The sequence below is a fragment of the Beta vulgaris genome, chromosome 3, assembly GCF_026745355.1.
Source record: "Beta vulgaris subsp. vulgaris cultivar EL10 chromosome 3, EL10.2, whole genome shotgun sequence".
NCBI classification, from domain to species: Eukaryota; Viridiplantae; Streptophyta; class Magnoliopsida; order Caryophyllales; family Amaranthaceae; genus Beta; species Beta vulgaris.
The window spans coordinates 44,912,548-44,939,730 of NC_079204.1; the positions used below are offsets into that span (position 1 = coordinate 44,912,548).

At 35.9% G+C, this 27,183-nt stretch overlaps 1 protein-coding gene across 5 annotated transcripts; it reads left to right on the top strand.

The window, feature by feature from the left end:
- The first annotated feature begins 1,043 nt into the window (after window positions 1-1,043).
- On the top strand, window positions 1,044-16,899 carry LOC104888722 (endoplasmic reticulum oxidoreductin-1). Of its 5 annotated transcripts, XR_002039495.3 has the most exons (12): window positions 1,044-1,221; window positions 1,752-1,971; window positions 11,484-11,615; window positions 12,061-12,316; window positions 12,559-12,669; window positions 14,194-14,312; window positions 15,271-15,375; window positions 15,484-15,686; window positions 15,788-15,926; window positions 16,255-16,436; window positions 16,540-16,612; window positions 16,699-16,899. XR_002039495.3 is itself a non-coding variant. In XM_048641544.2 (11 exons), the coding sequence occupies exons 2-11, from the start codon at window positions 1,798-1,800 to the stop codon at window positions 16,556-16,558; spliced, it is 1,440 nt and encodes a 479-aa protein (XP_048497501.1). In that variant the 5' UTR covers window positions 1,044-1,221; window positions 1,735-1,797; the 3' UTR covers window positions 16,559-16,899. The 5 variants fall into 5 exon arrangements, 4 of the variants coding, with proteins under 4 accessions (XP_048497501.1, XP_010672064.2, XP_010672065.2 ...); XM_048641544.2 differs by having other exon boundaries at window positions 1,735-1,971; window positions 16,540-16,899; XM_010673762.4 differs by having other exon boundaries at window positions 16,540-16,899.
- Window positions 16,900-27,183: the final 10,284 nt, after the last annotated feature.

A 27,183-nucleotide genomic window follows, 5' to 3' on the forward strand; every position in this document is an offset into this window, starting at 1 on the left:
GTTAAGAATTTCCTTTGGAAAGCTTGTAATGATGGCTTGCCCTCTAAAGCTCGTTTAGAGAGAAGCCATATTTTTCTTCCTCAACAGTGTGTTTTCTGCAATAATGCTTCCGAAACGGTAGCGCATCTTTGTTTTGCTTGCCCTTTCACTCTTGATATTTTTGCTCATCTTCAAGCCTCCTCCAACTGGCCTTCGCCTGCGCCGTGCTTAGCTGACCTTAATTTGTCTTCTTTTCGCTCGGTGTTTGAGGCCTGTGCGAGTCTATCGTCTAAGGACGATATTTCGAAATTCGCTCTTGTGTGGTGGTTTGTGTGGTTTTTCAGGAATAAGGTCATTTTTAATGATGAGTCTTTTTCCTCAAGGAGGGTGAGTCATGTTATTAGCTCGTTTTTTGAGTCCTGGTCTTCTGTCGTGTCTTCAGAGGAGGTTGTTTCTAGGCTTCCTCTGCAGGGTCTCGGTGCTTCTAAGATTAAGCGGTCTGGTCCTGCTTGCTGCTGGTCTCCTCCTCCCCCAGGTTGGTACAAGCTGAATTTTGATTGTTCGAAGTTAGCTAATGGTAGTGCAGCCTTTGGTTTTGTTATTAGGAATTCGTTGGGTGATCCCATCCTTTCTGGAGGTAGGGCCCTGGGGCAGAACTTTTCGGTCCTTCAGGCTGAAGCTTGGGGTTTATTGGAGGGTCTCTCTGCGGCTTCCTCTCTCAGCATTACCCGATTAATAATCGAGGGTGACAACCTTGCGGTTATTAATTTGATCAAGAAATGCTGGAAAGTTCCTTGGGAAATTCACTTTTTGGTGCTTGATATTGTTTCTAAGATCTCCCTGTTTGATTCCTTTCAGGTTCAGCACTGTTATCGGGAAGCTAATAAAGTTGCAGATCTTTTGGCAAACCGTGGGCACTCTCATGCGGATCTTGTGTACCAAGCCCCTCCCTTTGATGTTGATTTTTCTCTTTTCGTCCGTAAGGACGTTTTAGGGTGGCCTCCGGATTAGGGGGTCTTCCTAAGTTTCCTTTCCTTATCAAAAAAAAAAAAAAAAAAAAAAACTAGATTTTTGTATTGCCGAAATCTGGACTTCTCATTGGTCGAAGCGCGTCACATTTAACCAACACCATTTCTACTCTCCAAAACTTCTTTCAAACTTAAAAACCTTCGTTTGTCCCTCCCGCCGGTCATTTCGCACTGCTGTCAACAGTCGTCCACTCACCACAATTCCATGAGCATGGTTAGTGTTTCCGCTTCGCAATTCCCTCTTTTTCTTTTTGCCAATTTATAGTAATTTTTTGTATTTTGTATTATACTACTTGGATGGATTAGTGGATAGTTGAATTACTTGATTAGCTCATTAACTCTTAGTAGATTAAATGATTAATACATGTTGATTTTTCTTTGTAATTTTATCAGTATCAATTTTTAGAATGTATAATTTCAATTACTCATCATCTATGATCTATGTGGTAAGGTTAGTGATTTTAGTGGATTGAAAAGTGTGAACAGTGAAGGTGTGAACTTGCTTTCTCGTTATTTGTTTGTGGAACTTTTGACAACCATAGAATGATATGGAAGCCTGATTTGCTATTATGATTTGCTAATTGTTAGGCTATGCATTGTGAAGAATGAGAAGTTTGGGGTATTTTTACAAGTCACAATTCCTTTTTTTTTCGAACGACTCCGAACACATTTGATTTTCGGTTTGATATATGTGACTATGTGAGTTGAAATTCTTGGGTTTTTGAAGACGTTTCATTTCGACAGGATATGATTTCGGGGTTTTTCTTTTGAAGCAAGACTTGGGGTTTGAATGGCGGGAGCAAAGAAATTGGTGGACAAGAATGGGAAGAATAGTGAGAGTAACAACAAATTGCTATCGGCAGCAATGGTGGCTGTGATGGTTGCTCTACTAGCAATCAATACCAGGACTAGTTGGAGTTCCTTTCTTGGGCTCAATTATCAGAACCTCAATCGATGCAAACAAGTGTGTAATTTCTCTCTCTCTAATCTTGGATTTTGTGGACTTCTGCATATCCTAATAATTGATGTGGGGTGAGTTGTCTTTTGTATGTTCTTCAAATGATGTTAGGAGATCATGTTTACGATGGTGGGTTGTATGTAAAGAAGGGTTTGCTTAATAGGATCAGTTGATTGTAGTTCAGTTTGGTGTTGTTGGAATCAATTGTTTAAACCCGAACTAAGATGATAGTAGCTCCTAAATCACTAATTCTTGTATCAGTTGGTCATACCACTATTACTTAAACAAAAGACAGTAACAGTTATAGATATTGATGAAAAGCTAGTGTGTGAAAGAGCAAGATGAATAATCCCTAAAAGTTAAGAAGTTCAGTGGTCTGACATGAGGCTAGCTACTTCTAAAAATGGGCTTAGGAACCACATTGAGAGCCTCCTTTTGTTTGAACTTCGTGCTCTTCTTGACTATTCAACATGTCTCAGAGTATATCTAGGCTTCTTAGAAGATTTCATGAATTTATATTCAAAAGAGTGTTCTTTTTCTAATGTTAGGAAATTCAAAACCATTTAATGACTATTGGGCATTAGTTTTTTAGGATAGGTTCAGGATTCAGGCTGACTTGATTTTTCTGAATCCGAACAAGAGTAAGGACATATAAAAACCTTATTTAAGATTTGTTGCTAACTAAAAGTTTTTTCTTGTCTTTCATTTATTTTAGCCAATATATGCAGTTTTTTGTCCTCTTATCCTGCACGTGGCATCTTTTTAAGGCCTGAAGAACGCCATGTTATTCTTTTGGGACAAGAATGTTTAACTCACACATTGAAGACTCTTAGGATTCTTGAAATGCCGTAGACTATACTTGTTAACCCTTAAGGGGCACGAGAAACAATGTTTGACAAGTACTCTAAGAATAGCGGAGTGAAGAAGTGTTAGAATATAGTTCTAATACTAATCAGCAGTTTAAGGAAAAAATATTGGTACTACCTCTGTTTCTTTTAAATCTACACAGTTTAACTTCTCTTTCATTAGCTTTTTTTGCCCTTTCTGTTTGCAAATAGTATGAAGCATTTAGAATCAAAATGCTGCCTCTGAGATATGGATCTACTTGTACATTGTGCCATATAAAGTTGCGTAAATCACACTATGCTCTTATGATCAAATACTGATTAACTTTGCAAATGGAGCTTTATCAAATAATTTTTGTGTGAGTTTTAGAAAAGAGGTTTTCTGTGGTCCATTAATTGTCAGGAGTTATTGTGCTCTTGTGCTGTTTATTAGGAAACTGACAGCAAATTCGCAGAGGAATATGGGAGTTACTCCCATGGAATTAAAACTCCCTCGTTCCGTTACAGAACGGTCGTTCTGTAACGAATTTGGATTTGTCGTTCCGCGAAATCCCGTTACGGAACGCCATAATAAAAATCAAATACTTCTCGCCGTGTTGTCCGTTCCGTAACGCGAACTCGTCGCATTAGAACGCTTTTATCCCCGTTACATCCATTCTTTTCAAACATTGGTCAAAAATATTTTATGATTTAATTATATAGCTGATGAAACATGATGTTCTGATAGATTTGATTATGTTATGTTGTAATAATGCTTCATAAACTAAAACAACGCAAATAAGGTTAGAACGTATTAATGTGAATTTTAAAAAAAAATTCACGCCGCGTCGGCGGCGAACGTTCTATTCCCCCGTTACAAGCCGTTCCTGTGACAACACGACCGTTCCTGCGACCGCGTTTTTTTCCATGGTTACTCCCTCCGGTTTTTATTAGTTTACTCACTTTTCTTTTTGGGTTGTCATTTATTAGTTTACCCACTTATTATAGATATTAAGCACTGCTGTAGGGTTTGAAGTTTGAACAGTTGTAATTACTTTGGAAATGAAACACTGCCGTAGTGTCACTGAATGATCGCTGTCTTGTTAATTGGATTATTGATAATGTGGAAGCCATTCATGTTTACGACTCAACAGTGATGTACAAATTCGGAATGTAGTCATTTGGCCCTGAGTCAAAGATACTCCCTCTGTATTTTTATATCTTTCTCACTTAGAATTTTGGCACTATTCACAATTAGAGAGAATCTTTTAGATTTTTCTCGATATATAAGAAAAAATATAGTCATATGGGGTTTTGTTTGATTCGTCTCAATGAGTACTTTATTAATATTCAATTATTATAATTTTTACTAATATGTAATGAAAGATATTTAATGGATAATAAGTGCTTTGGCAAACGTGCAAAGTCAAAGTAGGAAAGATAAAAAAATACAGATGGAGTACTTCTGGTCCTTTCTTAACTCTTTGATAATTGTAAACTTACTTTTATTCCGTCCTTTATTAGGAATTATTCCTTTCCACTATTATCATCCCATGATACTTCTTTGTTCCCAATTTGTTTTTTTTCTTCTGAACAATAGATGATTAGTATCCTTCAATTTTAGGCAGTGTATATTGTTCACCGAAACCTTCATGTGAGTAGTTTGTATGTCTTGAACAAGACTGAAATTGTTAGCTTCAGAAATAAAGTTGTATGTATCGAATCCTACGTGAATTCTATCTTTGGCAGATTTCATAGACAGATGCAGCTCTGTTTTTTGTGGTGACTTGAATCTTGGAAAATTGAAGTGCATCATAAATACTACTTCCTATGTTATTAAAAGAGTGCAACATTTGCTTTTTTAAGGTCAAACTTAAAAGAGTTTGATGGTATATACTTATACTAATGTATAAATTAAACTATTACTATGTGGGATGAGGGTGATCCGTGAAGTAACACGAGTTTAGTTGGGAGTGAGGAAATGGGGTTGGATGGGGTGGCATGGAGGAAGAACATCTATCATGGGACATACATTGACCTTATATTTTGCAAATTTTTCTCTTGAGAACCCCTTTTTTTGTTCTCCTTGAAACCTTACCTTTTTATCAGTCTTTCCTCATTTCTTTTAGTGAAATTTTTACATTTCTTTTGAATCCTTTTTTTAGGCAATGGGTTGCGTTCAGGTTAAGCCGTTTATTCAAACAGGTTGAGAATCTCAACACAACCCAACCTATTTAGGTTGCTAGCCCAACCTAATAATAAATGGGTGATGGGTCGACCTAAAATCGACCCACTAACCCATTTAATAGCACTTTCCAATTTCCATTAAAGTCGACCTGATTAGTAATTACTTAAGTACCTCACTCTCTAAAACTTCGAAGTACAAGAGTCCATACTCAATACATAACAAGAAGACAAATAAAAAATATAATAGAACCCTTTTTTTATTGTTCATTTAAGTTAGAAAATTGGTTTTTTGGATGGAAATATAAACGGGTTAGTGGGTCAACCGATCCCGAACCTCAACCATCTAGGTAAGCGGGTTAGATGGGCTGAATTCAGGTTGAAAATTTGAATCTGGCCCAACCCATTTAGTTAAACGGGTGAAGAGGGGGAGCAGCCGAGGGTGTCGCTAAGGCCCTAAGGATCCCCTTCAAATACAATTTATAAAATACCTCGACACAACCTACTAACAAGTAGCAAGGGCAAGCAAGGGGTCGAACCCAAGGGAAGACCGGTAGTGAACACAAATTTTGGACTATTGGAGAATGAGTCTCGGTTACAACTAGGATTGAGAGTTATACTATACTAGAATACACGATTAAGATATAATGAGAATACAATATGATGAAAATAAGTCTTGGGGATGAGGCTCCAATCTAAGTTCAGATGAGCTAGTCAATAGGGAATTAGTTAATTGAGCTATGAATGTGAGAGTAAACTATATGCAGTAACTAACCACCTTCTCAAGCAAATTAGTACTATGTTAGATTAGACAACTCCTACTCTCGTGGTAATTACTCAATTTCAATTTAACATGCATGAGTACATCAAGTTCACAATTGTTTGACTTGAAGACCTAATGAATTCAACACAAGCAAGTCTAGTGAGCTACACATCCTAAATTCACCTCTAGATTACTATTAGGAGAGCTTATAAGAGCTTCAATGGTGATCAAACAAAGAGACTCGCAATCAAACCAAACTAAGACTCAATTTTTCACATTCACAAGCTCATTAACATGCTCCAATCAACCATTCATATTTACAAAGAGAGGTTTTTCACCCCAAAGCCCTAAAATAGGACTACTCACTACTCATGATAAACAACATAGCATATATAGAAACACAAATTAACAACATGCAAGTAGAAATCAAGAAGAGAAATTGAATAAACTAAAGAAACTAAAACATGCAACTACTTAGATTGAAATTAAGTGTAAAGCTATGTTACGTGGACTCGGCTAGGAGTGTCGAATATGGGTACAGATCCGAGTGTCGGGTACGCCAATTCCAAAAAAATCAGGACACGGGGACTTTGTCCGAAATTTGGACACGGGTACGCGAAAATAATATTTTATAATATAAAATTTAATAATTAATCAGCTAATTTATATTTTATAATTGTCTATTTATAATATATTAATTCAATAGAACAACTTAGCATTAGGCTAAAAAGAAAAAATAATGTTTTAAGAAAAGAAAGTAGAGCAGAAGGAGGAAAGGAGAGAAGGAAAAAAAAAAAGAAAAAAAAAAAAGAAAATGGACAAAGTCGCGTGTGGACTTGTGATAAAAAGAAAAAGAAAAAGAAAAGATGAAGACTCAAGAGTCAGAATTACTAACCGAGATGAGCTTGGGGGAATTTGAGCTCAAATATGGGTGACTCGAGTTTGGAGGTGTAGAGAAGTTCGCTTCATGATTGTTATTATTTCTGAAGCCAAGAAAAAAGAAGAAAAAGGGGGGTGTATATTCTAGAGTTCAAGAAAGTGAGAAGAAGAGAAGAAATATATGGGTTGTGCATGATGAGCGAGCGTTCTAAAACAGGCCTTCAAATCGAGCTAAGAGCGAGCGCTCCTACAATGCCTAGAGTGTGCCCTCTAAGGGGGAGTCTAAGGGGGAGCAGGCGCTCCCAATACCACAACTCTTTGACTTTTCAAAACACGGTAAACCCCATTATCCCTCACTTCTTTTGAACCTTTCTTTTACACTCTTCACTCCCTCTCTCTTTAAACCTCCCTAAAACACTCAAGGCTCTAAAGAACTCCCTTAATCTCAATCTCACTCAAATCTCTCACTCTCTCCCTCTCATAACCCTAAATCTCCATCCTCAACCTCCAACCACCATCGATGACCTTAACTCTCTCTCTTCAAGCTTCATTCAACCACTCAGGCAAAGTTAGGGCAAGAATTTTCAGAGCAAAAAGAAGCGAAATTCAAGCAAACAAAGTGTTTTAAATTAAAAGGAAGACTCAATTCCAACTTTAGAAAGGAATTCACGCATCAAGGATAACGATTCTCTCGAGACCCCTAGTTTGTTCAAACCATAGTTTAAGACTTGTGCTTTTCGATCATTCATGCTTGTTTTTGTTACTCGTTGGGTGATTTTGTGATACATTGGGTTGAACTACATTCCTAGTGTGATTTGTTGGTTGTTGGATAGGTTGGGAAGTTATTTTGGTTGAGTAGTTGTAGGATCTTGTCTTTGTTTGTGTGGTTGTGTGTGCTTGCCTATATCCAATTTATTGTAATGACTGAAAATAAGAAAGTCTGAAACAGCAATAGGCCTTCCGGTTCTTGTGCATCACCCGAATCGAAAGATGAAGTTCCCAACCTTGCCATCCCCTGTGAATTCTGACCCATCTATAATGCCCTAGAGTCGAGGACTGTAGTTTCAACCTGATTCAATTACTAAAGAACATGTATAGGGGTGGGTATTCATCGTGACATGAGCATCTTATTGCAAAGATCTGGTTGGGATAAGTTCAAACTTAATAACACAAAACATTAAAAAGGTTAACTTTAGAGTTTATTTTCACCTTGCAAGTCGTTGTCACTTCAGAGGAAGTCCCGTAGCCCAAATTTCATCCCGAATTTTTAATCGACAACAAAACATCTCCTTTCAGAGATTGAATGAGATTTTTTGGTGGAATGCGGGGGTGAAACGCCTTGATCCAATTGATCTCAAACAAATTTTCAATGCCTCAATATGGTGGAAAGAAATAACAAGTAAGAGTCTTTTTGTGTCTCGAAATGCATACCCCAACCACATCATCAGTCCCTCCCTTTAAGTGTTATCAAGGCTTTTCCATAACATTCATTCAACGAAGGGAGACTTTCATAAAATCAATGCGGAAGAATTAGAAACTTTGCATGCCGCTTTCTATTCCTTTTATGAATTGAACTTTGGTTGGCTTTTCCTTGATGTTGTGCAAAAATTTTAAACTCCAAACGAGATATGATGACGTGACTTGCAAATGAGCTAGGGTTTAAAGATCTAGTCGACGCTTGTGACTCGGTTGAACATAGCCCTTCGCTTGCAATTGTGAACTTTATGTATTAATGCATGTTAAATTGAGTAATTACCACGAGAGTAGGAGTTGCTTAGTCTAACATAGTACTAATTTGCTTGAGAAGGTGGTTAGTTATTCCATATAGCCGAAGGGTTCATGGGATACACTATTGCAAGCGAAGGGTTATGGTCAACCGCGTCATAAGCGTCGACTAGATCTTTATACCCTAGCTCATTTGCAAGCCCCGTCACCATCCTCCCCATATGAATATTTCATTTGGAGTTTAAAATTTTTGCACAACATCCAAAGAAAATCCAACCAAAGTCCAATTCATAAAGCAGTGGGGGGATAGTGGGCGGCATGCAAAGTTCCTAATTTTTCAGCGTTGATTTTGTGAAAGTCTCGCTTGAGTGGTTGAATTCTTGCACTAACCTCGCTTGAGTGGTTGAATGAAGCTTGAAGAGAAAGGGAGGACTTCAATGGTGGTTGGAGGTAGAGGGTGGAGATCTTGGGTCGTGAGAGTGAGAGATTTTAGGGAGTTCTTGAGAGCCATGACGGTTTGGTTAGTGGTAATGCTTTTTAGTGTAAGTTTGTGAAGACATTGTATTGTTATCATCCATGGTTCCTTCATATAATTCTGGGACCCTTTCTCAAGTGGTAATGGATGGTAATGAAATTTTAAGAAGAAAATAGGTGTTTTATGATAAAGTAGCATTGCCATTAATGTTGACATGGGAATGCTTTCTATAAACCATGACCACCGTTTAATACCGCTAACCAAAAGGGCGCCGAGTGTTTTAGGGAGGTTTAGGGAGTAAGGATCGTAAGAGAAGTGTTCAAAAGAAATGAGGGGTAATGGGGGTTTACCGTGTTTTAAAAAGCCAAAGAGTTGCTGTATTGGGAGCCCCCGCTCCCCCTTAGAGCCCTCGCTCTAGGCATCGTTGGAGCTCTCTCGAGTGGCCGCTCAAAACTCATAATTTTTGAAGGTCTGTTATGGAGCGCTCGCTCTCATGAGGCACAACCCATATTATTCTTCTCTTCTTCTCACTTTCTTGAACTCCATAATATACGCCCCCCCTTTTCCTTCTTTTTTCATGGCCTCAAAAATAATAACGATCATGACGCGAGCTTCACTACACCTTCGAACTTGAGTCACCCATACTTAGAGCTGAAATTCTCCCAAGCTCATCTCGTTTTGCTCCACAAACCTACAAGATCTCACAAACCCAACACCATACAATACAAACCATCCACAACGAAACCAAATTGTTCGAAAACCAACACAAAAAATACAAAGTTACAACAAACAAATACTTGGGTTGTCTCCTAAGAAGCACTTATTTTACTTCATAAGCCTGACTTGAAAATCTTTAATGATGAGAGGAGGAGTAGTCATACTCCTTGAGATCAAGCTATCAACTTGTGGAACGGGCTTACCAAAGTAAAGCTTGAGCATTTGACCGTTGACCTTGAATGCCCCCGTTCTTTCACTCCATATAAGCACGACTCCATAAGGATACTCTTCTTTGACTTCAAACGGACCACTCCCCTTACTTCAGTTTGCCCGGAAAGAGTTTTAAGTCTTGAATTGAACAAAAGAACGTGGTCACCTACATTGAAATCTCTTCTGAAAATATGTTTATCGTGCCATGCCTTTGTTCTTTCCTTGTAAATACGAAAGCTCTCATAAGCGTCGCTTCTCACTCTTCTAATGCATGTAGGTCAAGCATCCGTTTCTGACTGGCCAAATTAGGTCCAAATGCAAAGCCATGATAGCCCAATATGCTCTATGTTAAGACGCAATTTTCACATTCACAAGATTAACATGCTCCAATCAACCATTCATAGTCACAAAGAGAGGTTTTCACCCCAAGCCCTAAAGTGGGACTACTCACTACTCATAATAAACAACATAGCATACATATAAACACAAATTAACAAAATGCAAATAGAAATCAAGAGAAATTGAATAAGCTAAAGAAATACAAAACATGCGACTACTTAGATTGAAATTAAGTGTAAAGAGTACAAGCTTACTGATTACAAGGAACAATTGTTTAGATTATCCTTGAAAATCCAATAAAAATGCATAAATTGGTTGAAATTCACAAGAGTTTGAAGTTGTCACCCCTTTTCTCTCTAGGTTCTCTCACTAACTAAGTGCTTGAAAGTTTTAAACTAAGCTAAGCTAATGAAGTAAAAATGAGTGCTCTCCTCTTGTATGCTTTGTCCTTTTGCTTTTATACTACACTTATAACAAAACAGTAAATCGCGACGGAGAAAATGAAGTTGGGAAAAAATTACATAGGGAGCGCTTGCTCCCCCATAGGAGCACTCGCTCCTTTGGTTTTGCAGCGTTTCTTCGGTTTCTGCCCAAGTTGAGCCGGAGCTCCAAGGAAGAGTGATAGCTTCCAGTTTGAAGTGACAAGGGTAGCGTCATATGAGCATCCACAAGTTGAGGGCACGCCAACCAATGCCACGAGCCACCTCAGAAACCTGCGAAGCAACACAAAAACACCAAAATGCAACGACACACTATCCTAAGACACTAAAAAGACTCAAGAACACAAGACTACGGAAAATAAGCTAAAAACTAACAAAAAATGACTCGATCTAAGCATTAAAGACACCTAAAACACGACCTTGAATGAGCACAGAGGCTCATCCATCAATGGGTTGGGTTCGTCGACCCATTTAATTAAACAGGTTGAAAATTTTGGCCAAACCCGTTATTATTGAGTTGGGTTGGCTAAATTTTTGCCCGCTCTACCTTTTTATGATAATTTATCAATTTTTTTTTTCTGTTCTCATATTTTGGTTCACTTTACAACTCCTTTATTTTTGTCGTTCCTTATGTTTTCTCTTGTCTTACTTCCATCACTTTCACTATATCATTTTTCACTATGTCATTTTATTTTTTTTTCTAATGTGTAACTAAAGATTTTAATGGTCAAAGGGTGCATTGGAGACTGTGAGAAGCAAACATTTCACTGTTTGAAGAATGGAGGGAATATATGATAAGTTAGGTCATTAGGTGCTATCTTATTTGCTGAAGATTGTCCAAAGCTTGAAGGAAGTAGTTGTCAGTTGTCACTGCTCCATCTAATACGTCATTTGATTAGTTGATCAATATCATATGGACAAAGTCTGCACAAAGATATTGACATGTGATTGTCTTTTTTCAGGAGTCATGTAAATTTACTGGGATGGTGGAGGATTGCTGTTGTGATTATGAGACAGTCAACATTCTAAATGAAGAAGTTTTGCATCCTCTGCTGCAAGAGCTTGCTATGACACCATTTTACAGATACTTCAAGGTATGATTCAATCTATTGTGGTTGAATTCTAGTTAGGGATTCACTGCTACGTTAACAATGACATGATTTATCCCACTTTCTGCTTATGGTTTGTGTTAGTTACGATGTCATAATAGCAGTGAGTATTGCTGCAAGTGCCATTTGTTTATTTTCTTACTGTTGTAAGAGTTCTTGTACAATACTAGGTACAAACTACAAACCAAAGGGTGTTTTTCCACAGAGGACCAAAAGGAAGTCTATAAAACTGAGATGGATCACATCCTTCTTTTAATAGACGTATTGCTCAGAGTTAATCTTCACCCAGCACATCTTAATTCCTTGAGGGATGACATTAGAACTTACATAGCAATTTTCTAATATCTAGGCCGTAGTAGTTATTTGTAACCTTTTCCCTTAGAGGCTCATTATTTAAATTTCTTCTAAAGTCAAATTGTGACTGTGATAGGTTAAATTGTGGTGTGACTGTCCTTATTGGCCCGATGATGGGATGTGCCGATTGCGTGATTGTAGCGTCTGTGAATGTCCAGAAAATGAGTTTCCGGAGACTTTTAGAAAGCCATCTAATGTTCTGAAAAAAGAAGATCTGATGTGCCAAGAGGAGAAACCTCAAGCTGCAGTTGACCGAACATTAGACAAAAAGGTGTTCAGAGGCTGGGCAGTGGTTGATAATCCGTGGACAAATGATGATGAGACTGATAACAGTAAGCTTCTCTCATTGTTGTTTGCATTTAGGTGTTAATATTTGATCTTAATTGTTCAGCAGCTGACTGCTCACTGGTCACTGTGATTTCGTGTATTCTTTTCCTGTTTTCACAATGATTGGTCCATGTGTTGTCGCCTTCTACAAATTGAAATTTTCATGCTCAAATGCTGTTGTTATTAGGTAGTTTCCATGATGTCCTTTACTGTGATGGTTAATCTACCAACGATTGCTTGATTTCAGGTGAGATGACATATGTAAACCTTCAGCTCAATCCAGAACGTTATACAGGCTATACAGGTCCTTCAGCCAGGAGGATATGGGATGCAATATATTCTGAAAATTGTCCAAGATGTAAGTGATCGACTCATTTACATTGCATTCATCAGCTTCAAGCATTAGATGTGTATATAATGACTATATTAGAAGTTGGTACTGCTCAAATTTCTTCAAAGTAGGCGACTTTCGATTTGAAACTTATGAATGTGTTAGAACAAAAGTTGGGTAGATCTCCAGATATCTTGATCCTTGTTCATCATTTGGCCTTTTTTTTTACCTTATAAAGGTCTTTTGAGTTTGTCCGTCTCATAAAAGCACCAGCAATAGTTCTATGTATATTATATAGTATAAAACTCAACCTACATGTGGTGTCACTGGCTCTGACTGACTTTCAGACATCTATGCTGTGATTGTACATGTAAACTAGAATTGTAGCATTTTTTGTATCTTATTGAGTGATTGTTGTCAGGCTTCTATTTTCCCCTCCTCTCATTGTATTAGATTGAGTAACATATTCTCGAAAATCTAGAAGTTTTTGTTTTGGAAGAGCTTCATTTAGATATTATTAAGTAGAAAGACCTTTATGTTTTGTGGAAAAATTGAAGTAGCATCCACGACTAGTTTAATCCATGAAAGTGTGTGGACTAGGGTTTAGGAGGTGACCTTTTTGGGGAATGCTTTTCAATATACTAACTGGAGCAATTCTGAAATTCTGATACCCAAACTTGCCTCTTCATTATCATGTCTAAATGAGAAACAGCCAGGTTACATCCCATAGCATCTCAATGTCCACCTTAATTCCAAAATAGAAAATTACATGGCAGTGTTAATAATGTAAGGTGACTGGTGATGTCTAGAAGGGAATTAAAATGCACATTTTTTATTTGCTTTTTCTCTTTGTTCTCGGATTAATATCTAAGTATAGCCTTCTTATCTGTTTTTCTTAGGCTCTTAATTTATCTTAAATTCCAATTCTGGAGGCTGAACACTTTGACATGGATATGAAATTCTGTTTTGTTTTTTTTTTTTGTTTTTTTTGGTTTTTCTTATTCATGGACACATTAACTACCTTAAGCCACATTTTGGTGGAGAAGCAATTCAACAACAGCAACAAGAACAATAGCAAAACCTATATTCCAAAGGATGGGATTGCTGCATAAAGTTTTCGATGTTGCTCTGCTTGGTTGAGTAAAATATTCTCAAAAGAAAATTGTATCTTTTAGCTTGTATTGTTCAGTATTGCAACATTAAACAGGGCGCGATAGTTGGGAGATAATTTTGCATCTCAAATTTTCTAGTCAGTCATTGCAATAATATGAGGTCATGTTGCTCCTTTCCAGTGGAGGAAGTTTAAATTATACCAAAGACCAGAGTTAGATGGTATGCTTCATACTTATCAAATTCCGTGAGTCTTTTGTGGTGGGCGGTAAAGAGAATAAACATTTGTTAATTTAGACATAAGTGTCTCCAATTACCAGGTATTAATGTGATACCTTGTAGATTAACGTTTTGCTTGTGAATCTCTTTCTAATTTCTATGCTTTTGTTTCCAGTGTCCCCTTTGTGTTATTCATTGAGCATGCTCCTTTCTTGTGTACAGATGCATCTGGTGAGATGTGCCAGGAGAAAAAGGTTCTCTACAAACTGATATCTGGTCTACATGCCTCAATTTCAGTTCATATCGCTGCAGATTATCTCCTTGATGAAGCCACCAACAAGGTATCATAGTTTCTGCCAAGCTACAGATATCAAATCTTGCATCATGATATGGTATTGATCATAAGGGAAATAAGAGCTGGTGTCTAAATCAGGGAAAAAAAACGCGGTCGCGGTCGCGGGAACGGTCGCGTTGTCGCGGGAACGGCTTGTAACGGCGAAATAGAACGTTTCGCGGCCGACGCGGCGTGAATTTTTTTAAAAAATTCACATTAATATGTTTTAACCTTATTTGCATTTTTTAAGTTTATGAAGCATTATTAGAACATAATATAATCAAATCTAATAGAATATCATGTTTTCTCAACTATATAATTAAATCATAAAAAAAATTTGGCCAATATTTGAAAAGAACGGATGTAACGGGGATAAATCGTTCTAACGCGGCGAGTTCGCGTTACGGAACGGACAACGCGCCGAGAAGTACGTGAATTTTATTATGGCGTTCCGTAACGGGATTTCGCGGAACGGCAAATCCAAAATCCGTTACAGAACGGCCGTTCTGTAACGGAACGGGAGAGTTTTAATTCCATGGTCTAAATATCCTTTTAAGTAGTAACATCTGTAACCCTTGTATTGACTTGGCCTAGCTGCAATACCCCATCCTCCCTCCCACTTCAATCTCTCAACTTAACCAATATTACTTGTTTCCTACTATTATCTATCACCATAGAATACCAATGTGGTATATTATTATATTTTCAACTTAAAACGATTCCATATTAAATACTAATAAATATATTACTAGCCAGTTCCGAATGTCAGTACAATAACCAACAAATCATTAACCTGAGAAGACGTTTATTCAAGAATAGGAGTAGTTCCTAAAACGTCCATGTCAGATAGCCTGTTTTTCTGCTTTAGTTTAATGTTAAATATGTTGAAATTTGGCTCACCGCTGATGATCTATATAGTTTTACTGTAGCTCCCTGACATCTTATTTTGTTTTCCTAAAATGCAGTGGGGTCAGAATTTTGACGTAATTCATGATCGGGTTTTGAAATATCCAGAACGTGTTAGAAATTTGTATTTTACTTTCCTTTTTGTACTCAGAGCCGTAACAAAGGTAACTATTTTATTGTTATCATTATTGCTTTGAGAATATGGTTTTGCAGAAATTTGAGAGGAAGGACTGATCCATCATAGTAAGGCATATCTTTTCTGAATATTACAGGCATCAGACTATTTGGAACAAGCTGAATATGACACTGGCAATAATGAAGATGACTTGAGAACTCAGTCCTTGCTGAAACAACTGCTTTACAATCAAAAGCTTCGGGCTGCATGCCCACTTCCATTTGATGAAGCTAAGCTGTGGCAAGGGCAAAGTGGTCCTGAACTGAAGCAGCAAATCCAAAAGCAGTTTAGAAATATAAGGCATGATCGGTTATCAATTCTATAGTATCTGGGCATTTTCATGTCTTTTCCTGAGTGTCAATGCTGGTTAACAAAATTCGACTAACACGTTCATTTTGCAGTGCGCTGATGGATTGCGTTGGGTGTGAAAAGTGTAGATTATGGGGTAAACTACAAGTTCTTGGTCTTGGCACAGCATTAAAGATCCTTTTTTCTGTCGAGGGTGACAACCACTTGAATCAGCCTGTGAGTGTATCCATTGTAAGAATTTTGAGTTGGCAATGTGTTCGGATTGAAAATTTGAATAGTAAGGAAGGGAAGAGTGATGGGTATATCTTCCATTTCTTGGTTATGAATTAAGAAAAGAGAAGGGAGTGGGAAATGGAAGGAACCAATTTCCTTTCCCTTCGAATGAACTTAATCTTTCCAAAGTTTAAAAGATTAGAGGGATGACACAAGCCCACTTCTGCCTTCCCTTTCCTCTACCATTGCTATCCAAATGCATCGTTAAAATTTGTTTTATGGGATTTCAGACCACTAATTGTTTATTCCACTTATGCACACAACTATGAACTCTATTTTTGTGCAGCTGCAATTGCAAAGGAATGAAGTGATTGCACTGCTAAACCTGCTTAATCGGCTTTCTGAATCAGTCAAACTGGTGCATGAGATGGCACCTTCTGCTGAAAAGATAGTTGGGCAAGTTGCAGGTCCTCTTACAGAAGAAGTTAGCACATTACAGAGAATACGGCAAGCAGTAAATAATATGAGGTAAATTGTCTTAGATGAATTGGTTAATAGGAAACTTGTTTATGAAATCCATATTTGCTCAGTCGAGATCACTGAATACTAACACGAGTAAAATGGTTTCTAGGTTGAGGAGGTCTTCATGATGTATCTGGATGGCAATTTTTTTACCATCACTACGCATAGTTATAGATTTGGAGGTATACAAACACATGTAGAGTGCTTTATAATTTTTGTACATTTGCATGCAGATTTCAGTAAAAATGTCTACATGTTTTTTTGTTAGGTGGACACTGATAATCTTCAACTTAAAGAGGATAGAAAACGTTGAGTTAACTTGAGAATTGCCACCATTTTAATTGGCTAGTATCTGCAAAAATAGTAGTTAAACGTTCTTACCTTTCTCTTTTGTACATTTTCTTATTTTTTTCGTGTGTAAACTAATTACTGTGCACATAAATTATGGAAATTATAGTTATTTCATTGAGATCGTTGCATATATATCTTTAATAGTTTAATGTGTGAACTCCCTCCGTTTTCTTTTATTGTTCCTATTTACAATCATTATATGGGAGGAAATTGGTCAAAATAGGAAGACTATTCGAAAATGGATGGAGCATATGATAGAGAAGTTGGGTAAAAGTAATATGAATTTCACTAATACAAAAAAAATTGAATTGATTTTTTTTATGCTTGAACAATACAAACGTTAGTACTCATTGTCCAAACTAATATAGTGCTCGTTGATGAGAGAATATTTCAAGTATACTATGCTGAAAAACTGAGTCAAAAAAAATTAAGAGAATATCATAGACATCAGTAGTAACTTCTTAGTTTTTATTGCAAATTGTCCAATTTGTATTATTTTGCACATATTAGTAAAAGTTCATATTATTATTTTTATCTACTTCTCTATGCTAATGGAATACAAAAAAAGAAAAAATTGATCACAATAATCTCATCTACAGGTTGTTCACTTCTAATAACTATTATGAGTTATTTCAGGATAATCTCAAATTCTTAACTATTGGGTGTCTTTTAATAATATTCCATTATATCAGTCATGCTCTTGTATTTATTGTGGGATAGAGTTAGTATTTCAATATTGATGCTTTAATAAAGTTGATAACTATAGTTAAGAACAACATAAGAGCAACCACTTTTATGAGGCTCCCCTAATTTATCTCTCCTCACCTCGTCGGTCCACATTACTTTTCATTAATTTTATCACTTATCCTTTCTATTTGCATAATTCATACCTACATTTAGGGGTGCTTATCGGTCAAGCCGAACTCGAACTGTGGTCTGCTCGACTTGTGTTCATTTAAGTTTATTCAACCTCGAGCTGAGCTTGAAAATTAACGAGCTAGACTTTGTTCCAGCCGAGTTTTGACCAAAATTAAATGAGCCGAGTTCGAACTGTTGACCAACATGCTTGATTTTTCGTCACCCCTAGTTTTTACATGTTTTCTTTGTTTTTCCTTTTTTAATATTTGAGATTTATAGTTTTTCTTTTAGACAATGAAACTATTAACTTATTATTGTGTGATATCTAGGTTGATATATATATATATATATATATATATATATATATATATATAATATATATATATATATATATATATATATTATATATATAATATTATATAATATATATATATATATATATATATATATATATATATATATATAGAAATGAATTCCTATGAGAATGCATACTTATGTGAGAAATGAGAATGAAGTTTATTCGATATAACTCTTATGAATAAGTGATGTAACTCTAACGAAAAATTGATATAACTCCAAAAAATGAATATAAGAAAAAAAAAAGTTCAATTTTTTTTTTTTTTGGCCTCAAAATTTTTTAGGGAGATATAACTCTAATGAACAAGCGTTGTAACTCTAATTCAATCGTGTGGTTGAGATTTATTCTCATTTCTCATGTAAGGAGCATTCTCATGTGATCTCGCCCCTATATATATATATATAATATATATATATATATATATATATATATATATATATATATATGTATATGTATAAATATATTATTTTTTATATAAAAGTATAATCGAGACTGTTCACGAGCTTTCAAGTCGAGCTTTGCTTAGCTCAGCTCGGCTTGTTAAAGTCTCGAGCCGAGCCACCATGAGTTGAGTTTTGATCGATCTTTGACCTAGCCGATCTCGAACTGCTTAGCTCAGCTTGTTAAAGTCTCGAACCGAGCCACCATGAGTTGGCTTTTGATCGATCTTTCTAGCCGATCCCGAATTGTTCGTGAACAAGCTAGGCTCATTAACACTCCTACCTACATTCATTGATCTCCCAATTTACCTTCTCTCTCCTACTTTTCCTTAGAGCATCCACATTCATCAACATCCCCTTAATTTCTCTCTAGTCACCTCATTCGTCCACATCACTTTCCACTAAATTTATCACCCACCCTCTCCATTTCACAATTACATACCTACATTCATTAACCTCCCCATTTACCTTCTCTCTTCTACTTTTCCATACCCCACCTTCTTTTCTCTCTCTTACTTTCCATACCCCACCAATATTAATAAAATAATTTGATTCATCTCATTAAGTTTAGATAATATTAATGAAATCAAAATATAGTTATTATAATTAAATAATTACCTTCTACGTAACCAGATTAAATCATTAATTATATTACGTTAACAAAAATGCATTATTTTTAATTACACTAGTTTACCCATTTTTCCTTTGTGGTTTAATTTGACAATTACACTAATTGTTAATAATAACGATGAATAAATACGCAAAAAAAAAACCATTAATTCATTTGAAAAACATAGATGAAATAGAACAAGGTACCATACAATTAATTTTAAATGAAGTATTACAATAATTTAGATCTTTAATCGTCATCGGTAGACTGGTGATTAATTTGCCAAATATATTGAGCCAAGGCTCGTTATAAGGTGTTGTGCACATTTCTATATCATGCATCAGCTCACCTTTCCATATATCGTTCCATTCCAATATCATTGATTCGACTAGGTTGCACAAAATAGTTTGTACGCGTTGATCCACTAATTAATGTCCTATATTCTTGCTCGAATTCTGACATGTCTCCATAATTCTAATATGTATCTCGCTCATCCTCAACAATCATATTATGAAGAATTATACAAGCCATCATTATCTCCCACAGCAACGTTTCATCCCATACAAGAGCTGGTCTTTGTATTATTGTGAAACGTGATTGAAGAACGCTAAAGGCCTGCTCAACATCTTTTCGGACCGATTCTTGTCGTTCAGCGAACAATTGATCCACGGGATTCATTGGGAGTCGAATTGCTGGGATGAACTCGACCCACTTAGGATATATCCCATCAGTTAGATAGTATCCTTTGTTATATGTGTTCCCATTGAATGTATAGTTCACTTGAGGGGCTTTACCTTGATATAAATCATCGAACACCGGAGATCGTTGCAACACGTTGATGTAAATGCAAGTTCCAGATGTTCCAAAAAATGTGTGTCATATCCATAAGTCACCAAAGGCAACAACTTCTAAGATAACCATTGCAGATTTACTCCTTCCTTGGTATAATCCTTTCCAAACATGCGGACAGTTTTTCTATTGCCAATGCATGCAATCTATACTGCACATCATGCCCGAAAATCCTCGTCTTTCTCCATCATATAGGAGGCGCTGCAAATCTGTAATGGTAGGCCTCCTCAAGTACTCTTCTATGAACGCTTCTCGAACAACTTTAACAAAGTGAGCAAGGCTTGCTTTTGCAGTTGACAGAGCTATTTTGATGTACTCATCAATTGAATCAGCTGCTACCCCGTAGGCTAGCATCCTCAACGCTAATGTGCATTCTGGATAGGAGTGGCTCCTAGTTTCCTAGTAGCATCGTAATGTTGCTCGAAGTATGTATGTTCTTTAGCATAAACTGCCTCCACAACTCGAATGAATAGAGACCCACGCATACGAAATCTACGTCGAAACATAAATTATGGGTATAACGGATGATCAACAAAGTAATCGTTTATTAATATTGTGTTTACAGCTTCACGATCTCTATCAATGTACTTAAGCTTCTTGTAAGATCTTCTTCTGTTGTTGGATTCTTCTGCAACTGGGGCAACAATCATTTGAGCAACTTGCTCGATTATGTAATCTTCTTCTTCATCTAGACACTCGTTCACAGTGATGATGTTGTTGACATAGCCATCAAAGAATTCATCACTTGAACTAGAAGACTTTTCATTCGGGTTCATGTTTGTGAGAAATTTGAAGAAGGGGGAAAGCTATAGTGTTTTACAAGGAGAATATTGTTCTGAAAATCAAATGCAATGTAACTCCTCTTTTTTAGACATATATAGATAAGATTGTAATCTATATCTACGGATATGATTGCTTTTATCTATGCGGATCAGATTGCATTCTATATCTAAGGATAAGATTGGTTCTATCTCTACGGATTGCAATCCATTATGTCAGTGAATAAGATAAGATGCAGTCTATAACGTCAGTGGATAAGATTGGTACATGACATGAATCATTATAACACAAGTCCATTAACTAGAACACACTAACATTTAACAATTTAAACAAGTACATTAATTATAAATCAATACAACATTAACCATTAAAACATAATAACATTTATCCTAAAAACAATGAGTTACTTCATGAATTCTTCCTTTAGTTTTATAAGATACTCTTCCTCAAATGGTTCAAGATACGATTTTCTCATCAACAATTGAAACATCTTAAACCTCATTTTAGTTTCATCTCGTTGTTTCGGGTACTCGAGCATATCAGAGATTCCCTTCCTCATTAGGTCTCGCTCATTTTGCATACCGCTTAAAGTGTTGTTGAATTCATCCAAGCTTGTTGCAACACCTTTCAATTTGTTTTGGGCTTTCCTTTTAATTTCTTCCAACCGTTGAGATGCACACTTGTTCCGGCTTCGTCGCTTGATCTCTTAGAACTCCCTTCACTCACAATGGTTGAATCTTTCCCAGGCAGCCATCTTGGAAGGTGGTGCATTGCTACCCAACAATGGTAAAACTCTAAAGCTTTTATCCTTTTTTGCCTGTAAAGGTCATGTGCTTTAGCCTCTATGTTGTTAATAACCTCACCACTAGCTTGCATACCCTTAACCGCTGCAAGTTGTGCTACCCATAAAGTAATACCTTCACTAATTTGACTCCAATGTCTTTTAATAGCTCTCATGGTTCTTTTGTGCATGACATTCGGTCTTTTAGCAGCTGCTGCGCCGTAGGCCACTTTGATTTCAAGCCATAACACTCCTTTTTCCCGATCTGTTCCTTTCTCAGCATCACCAGAACAATTAAGGTAAGCGGACACAAGTGTCTATCTTCTTCTGCGACCCACCTGTCTTTCGGGTGTTTCACTTGCTTACCTGTAGTTACTTCCGGTTCTGGAACTTGAACTTGAACTTGAACTACATCTTCATCACGCCTGGTCCTAACAATTTTTAGGCCCGGGCCGGTATGATAAATGAGGTCCCTTTGTATATATATATATATATATATATTATATATTTGTTTTACCCTCTACTGCCTACAATCCTACAGTCAGGCCCAGCCCTGAGGGATGTTTAAAGGGGCGGTTTCCTAGGGCCCAATGAAATGAAGGGCCCCATTTTTGCAAAAAAAGTCCAAAGAGTTAGAAGTAGAACCATCAGATAAAGGTTTTGAGATAATACTAGTGAGACCTTGAGTTTCCTTCTTCTCTGGGCCTTCTCAAATCTTACACCTCTGAAATTGACACAAACCCTCCACAATTCCTTTCTTTCTTTCTCCATTAACACACGTCTTTTCAGGAAAAAACAAGAGAGAGAAAGAAAAGTTGTAGAAGTGGTGATGACCTTAAGAAAATGGGTTTCTTCAATTTCACCACTGAGTGAAGCCGAATTCGAAATTGAAACCCCACAAAAAAGAAGAAAGCTTGGTATATTTTCTCTCTCCTCTGGAATTTTCAGTTCTGAAAAAACGTTTTTCATGTGTTTTTGGGTTTTTGATGAATGATGAGTTTTTGTTTGATATTGTGAAATTTGAGGTATTTGTTAATTGATTTAAGATGGATTCTTTCTGTTATATCTTTATGTTTGTGGATTTTGTTTTTACACAAGGTAATTGTTGATTCATCTTTTTTTTCCAATAGAATTTATTTTTTAAAAATCACATTTTTTTTTAAACATTTTCTCTTTTTTCTTTGTTCAATTCCAGAAGAAGTAAAGAAAAACACCACCATAAACCATTAAAAGAATTATAAACCTATTATAAACCTTTGGACTTTTTTGCAAGTGCTGCAAACACATATTAACCTTTGCACTACATTAATAACAAATCGCAACCTTGATCATAGCAAGTTCATATTTTCAATTCTTAAAGATAATACTCCTCACACAATGGCTGAGCATATTTAGTGTCTAACAGCACTTCGTAAGTAAGAAAAAGAAAACACTTAACATTCATATGTGGAGCCCCTCAAAAAAAAAAAAAACATTCATATGTGGAAAATAAAGATGAATCAACAATTACCTTGTGTAAAAACAAAATCCACAAACATAAAGATAAAACAGAAAGAATTAGGCCTGTCAATCAGGTCGGGTTGGGTCAGGTTCGTGTTCGGGTCAAGTAAAATCGGGTTGAAAATCCCTAACCTGAACCTGATCTATTTTAATTTTCAGGTCAATATCATCAACACTAACCTGATCTGAAAATTATCGGGTCAACCTGACCTGATCTGTTTGACCTGATTTTTTTAAAAAAACGGGTTGTAAATGGGTCAACCTGAACCTGTTTAACCCGGTTTTTTCAGGTTGACCCAACCCATATAATCTGATTTTTTTTTTTCAAAACAAGTGCATAGTTCATAATAGGCACTTGGCATTTGGGCCTTGAAATTTCATCAAAGTATTAGCTAACCAAGTTTATACTTCACATACTTCTACCAAGTTCTAGCTAACCAAGTTCATACTTGGCAATATTACAAACCAATTTAGCAAAAATTTATGAAAGTATACAACCACAAGTCCACAACTCAAACAAACATTGTTGAATCTCCTCCTCCGCCTCTGATGAGAGCTCAATTTGCTCGTTGAAGTCGTCATCAGCCATATTAAACTAGAAACCAAAGTAAACAAATAAATAAAGAGCATGAAAAACAACAGAACATTAATACTAATTGGTAATTTGGTAGGAAAAATAGAAAATAACATTAAACAGAAAAACAACATAGATAAGTCAAACAGAAATAAATGACAGAATATTAAACAAAAAAATAGAAGAAGAAAATAAAACATAAAATTTATAACAGAACATTGAACAAACAAAAAAAATTAAACAAAAAAACAGAACATTAATACTAATTGGTAGGAAAAATAGAAAATAACATAGAAAATATATTAAAAACAGAAAAATAGCATAAAAAAATTAAACAGAAAATAAATGGCATGCAGAACATTAAACAGGAAAAATAAAATAGAACATTAAACATAAAATTAAACAAAAAAAAATAGAAAATTAAACAAAAAAACAAAACATTAAACAGAAAATAACATAGAAAAATAAATGACAAAATACGAAAAAAACGAAAGACAAAATATGAAAATCACATAAATAACAGAATATAAATGACAAAATACGAAAAAAGGGTCAAAATACGAAAATCACATAAATAACAAAAAATAGCAGAAAAAAAGAAAGAAAAAAAAGGACCAAATAAGAAAAAAAAAATTGACAAAAGAAGAATACCTGATGTTGAAGAAGAACAACAAATTGTGAGACTTTGCGAGACGAAGAACATCAAATGTTGAAGAAGAGAATCGAAGAAGACTGTGAGAGAGAGTGAAAGACTGACAGATTTCAATGAGAGAGAGAGGCGTTAAAAATTAGGGTAGCGAGAGAGAGAGTTGAGAAAGAAAGGGGCGTTAAAACTTAGAAATTTAGGGTTAGAAGACTAAGAGAGAGAGTGAAGGAACGCGAGTTAGTATTAGAAATTTAGATATTGGGTTAGGGAAATATTTTGGGCTGGGCAAAGTGGCAAACACCAAATTTCTTTTTCTTAGTTCAATCATTCGGGTCAGGCGGGTCATTGTCAGGTCAGAAAATTCGACCTGAATCTGACCCATTTAACTTTCAGGTCGGGTTGAGGTCAACCCATTTAACTAATCAGGTTGAAAACCTCAACCCAAACCCGCTATTTTCAGGTCGGGTTCGGGTCGGGTTGGGTCAGCTTTTGCCAGGCTTAGAAAGAATCCATCTTAAATCAATTAACAAATACCTCAAATTTCATAATGTCAAACAAAAACTCATCATTCATCAAAAATCCAAAAACACATGAAAAATGTTTTTTCAGAACTGATTTCCAGATGAGAGAGAAAATATACCCAGCTTTTTTCTTTTTTGTGGGGTTTCAATTTCGAATTCGGCTTCACTCAGTGGTGAAATTGAAGGAACCCATTTTCTTAAGGTCATCACCATTTCTGAAACTTTTCTTTCTCTCTTGTTTTTTTTCCTGGAAAGACGTGTGTTAATGGAGAAAGAAAGAAAGGAATTGTGGAGGGTTTGTGTTAGTTTTAGAGGTGTAAGATTTGAGAGGGCCCAAAAAAGAAGGAAACTCAAGGTCTCACTAGTATTATCTCAAAACCTTTATCTGATGGTTCTACTTCTAACTCTTTGGACTCTTTTTTGCAAAAATGGGGCCCTCATTTCATTGGGCCTTGGGAAACCACCCCTTTAAACAGCCCTCAGGATCGGGCCTGATCTTCATCATTGTCGAGTGATTGCGTTGGAAATTGGTTTGCAACTCGCATTCTATTGCTACTCTCGTCTCCTCCCGGAGTTGTGGGATATGGATCTACGCGTTGAGATGTTGGATGAAGTGTGCCAGGTGACAAATTTTGAGTATTCTGATTTACAAAGGCTTGGAACATAGCAAGGAATTGAGGATTGTTTAGCATGTTTGGATCAAAAGGAGTATTTGAAATTGGTTGGAAATTTGGATTTTGTTGGTAATTTGGATTTTGTTCGTAATTTGGATTTTGTTGATATATATTTCTATCATTAGGATGATTGATATTCATAATTATCAAATAATATTTACGAAATACTTAATGAAAAATTATGGATTTTTTGGAGTGTTGAAAATATATCAAAAGATTGGTCTCTATTTATAGAGGATAAAAAAATATGAACGTTAGTATAATTTTTTTTATTCATCATATATAAAAAGTTATGTCATTTTTAATAAACGATAATATTACCGTTGTAAAGGTTAAAGCAGCGACACATGGCGTATTCTGGTTCGTTCCTGAGCTGGTGCTTGCAGTGTGTGACAAATTAAATGTCACGTTATTATTGGCCCGCTAATTTTCTTTTTCAAACACAAATCTCACATGCTGTTGGGAGTAGAACTTCATGCGGGATTTTAATCCCATCTCCTTTCCATATGGCGACGCGCCATTTGCCAACATTATGGGATGCTTTCCTATTTATTGGTGTTCCACATTATTGGGTCACCAATCTACATTCATGGAAAGGTCCCTTTTGCATTTTTTTTGCATGGGAAACCTAAAAACCCGTGAATGTAGGTGCTCTTACCCACCACCTTTTCTCTCTCCTACTTTCCATGCCCCACCAATATCAATAAAATAATTTGATTCATCACATTAATTTTAGATAATGTTAATTAACTCAAAATATGATAATTATAATTTAGTAATTATCTTCTAATTAATCAGATTAATTCATTAATTGTATTTGAATTTTGTTGGAATTTTGGGTTTTTTTTGATATCTATTTTATCATAATTAGCATGATTGGTATCCATAATTATGAATAAGATTTATAAAATACTTAATAAGAAATTATGAAATTCTTGAAGTGTTGAGAATATATCAAGATTGGTCTCTGTTTATAGAGGACAAAAAAATATGGTCGTTGGTATTTTCTTTAATTCATTAGATTTAAAAAGTTATTTAATTTTTGTAAACGGTAATATTATTGTTGTAAAAGCTGCAGTTTGGAAGCATGGTGTAATGTGAAATGCTGGACCTCTAGTGCGCTCTACTTGCGACACTTGTTTTCCACTGATTGGCGCGCCCCCCTTTTTTTAAAAAAATACACAACCTGCTTTGCTGCGCATTTCAAGCGGGATTTCATCCCTTTGCCCTTACACGTGGCAATACCTTGTTTGTCTTCAATATGGAAAGGTCTCCAATTAATGGTGTTCCACATTTTTTGGGAAACCAATCAACATCAATGGAAAGGTCCTCTATTTACATTTTTTTGCTTTAGGAAACATAAAATCTCATTGATGTGAGTGCTTTATATGACACTAAGAGCAATGCCATTGGTGATGAGTTTGGTCATGAAAATCTGAAATTTTAGATTGAACAAAAAAAAGTTGGATCCCATTGGTGATAAAAAAGTGTTCACCAAATGACAAAATGTGTCAATGTTCATCATGTGAACAATTTGTTCACATTCCATTGAGAAAAAAGGAGGAGTTTTTAAATTATTTTTTGGCAAAAAGTTGGAAGCATGACACACAACCAGCCAGTGGCATGTTGCCACGTGATTGCTGTTGTGTATTTTTGGGAAATTTCTTGGAAATTTCCATGGAATTTCCCTGAAAATCCCTATTTCAAAAACAAAAATACCAAAATTCATATTTTTTTCTCCTCTATAAAATGATACCATATTTACATATTTCAAAATAAAAAAAACACTTCTTCAATCTTTCTCTCTCTAA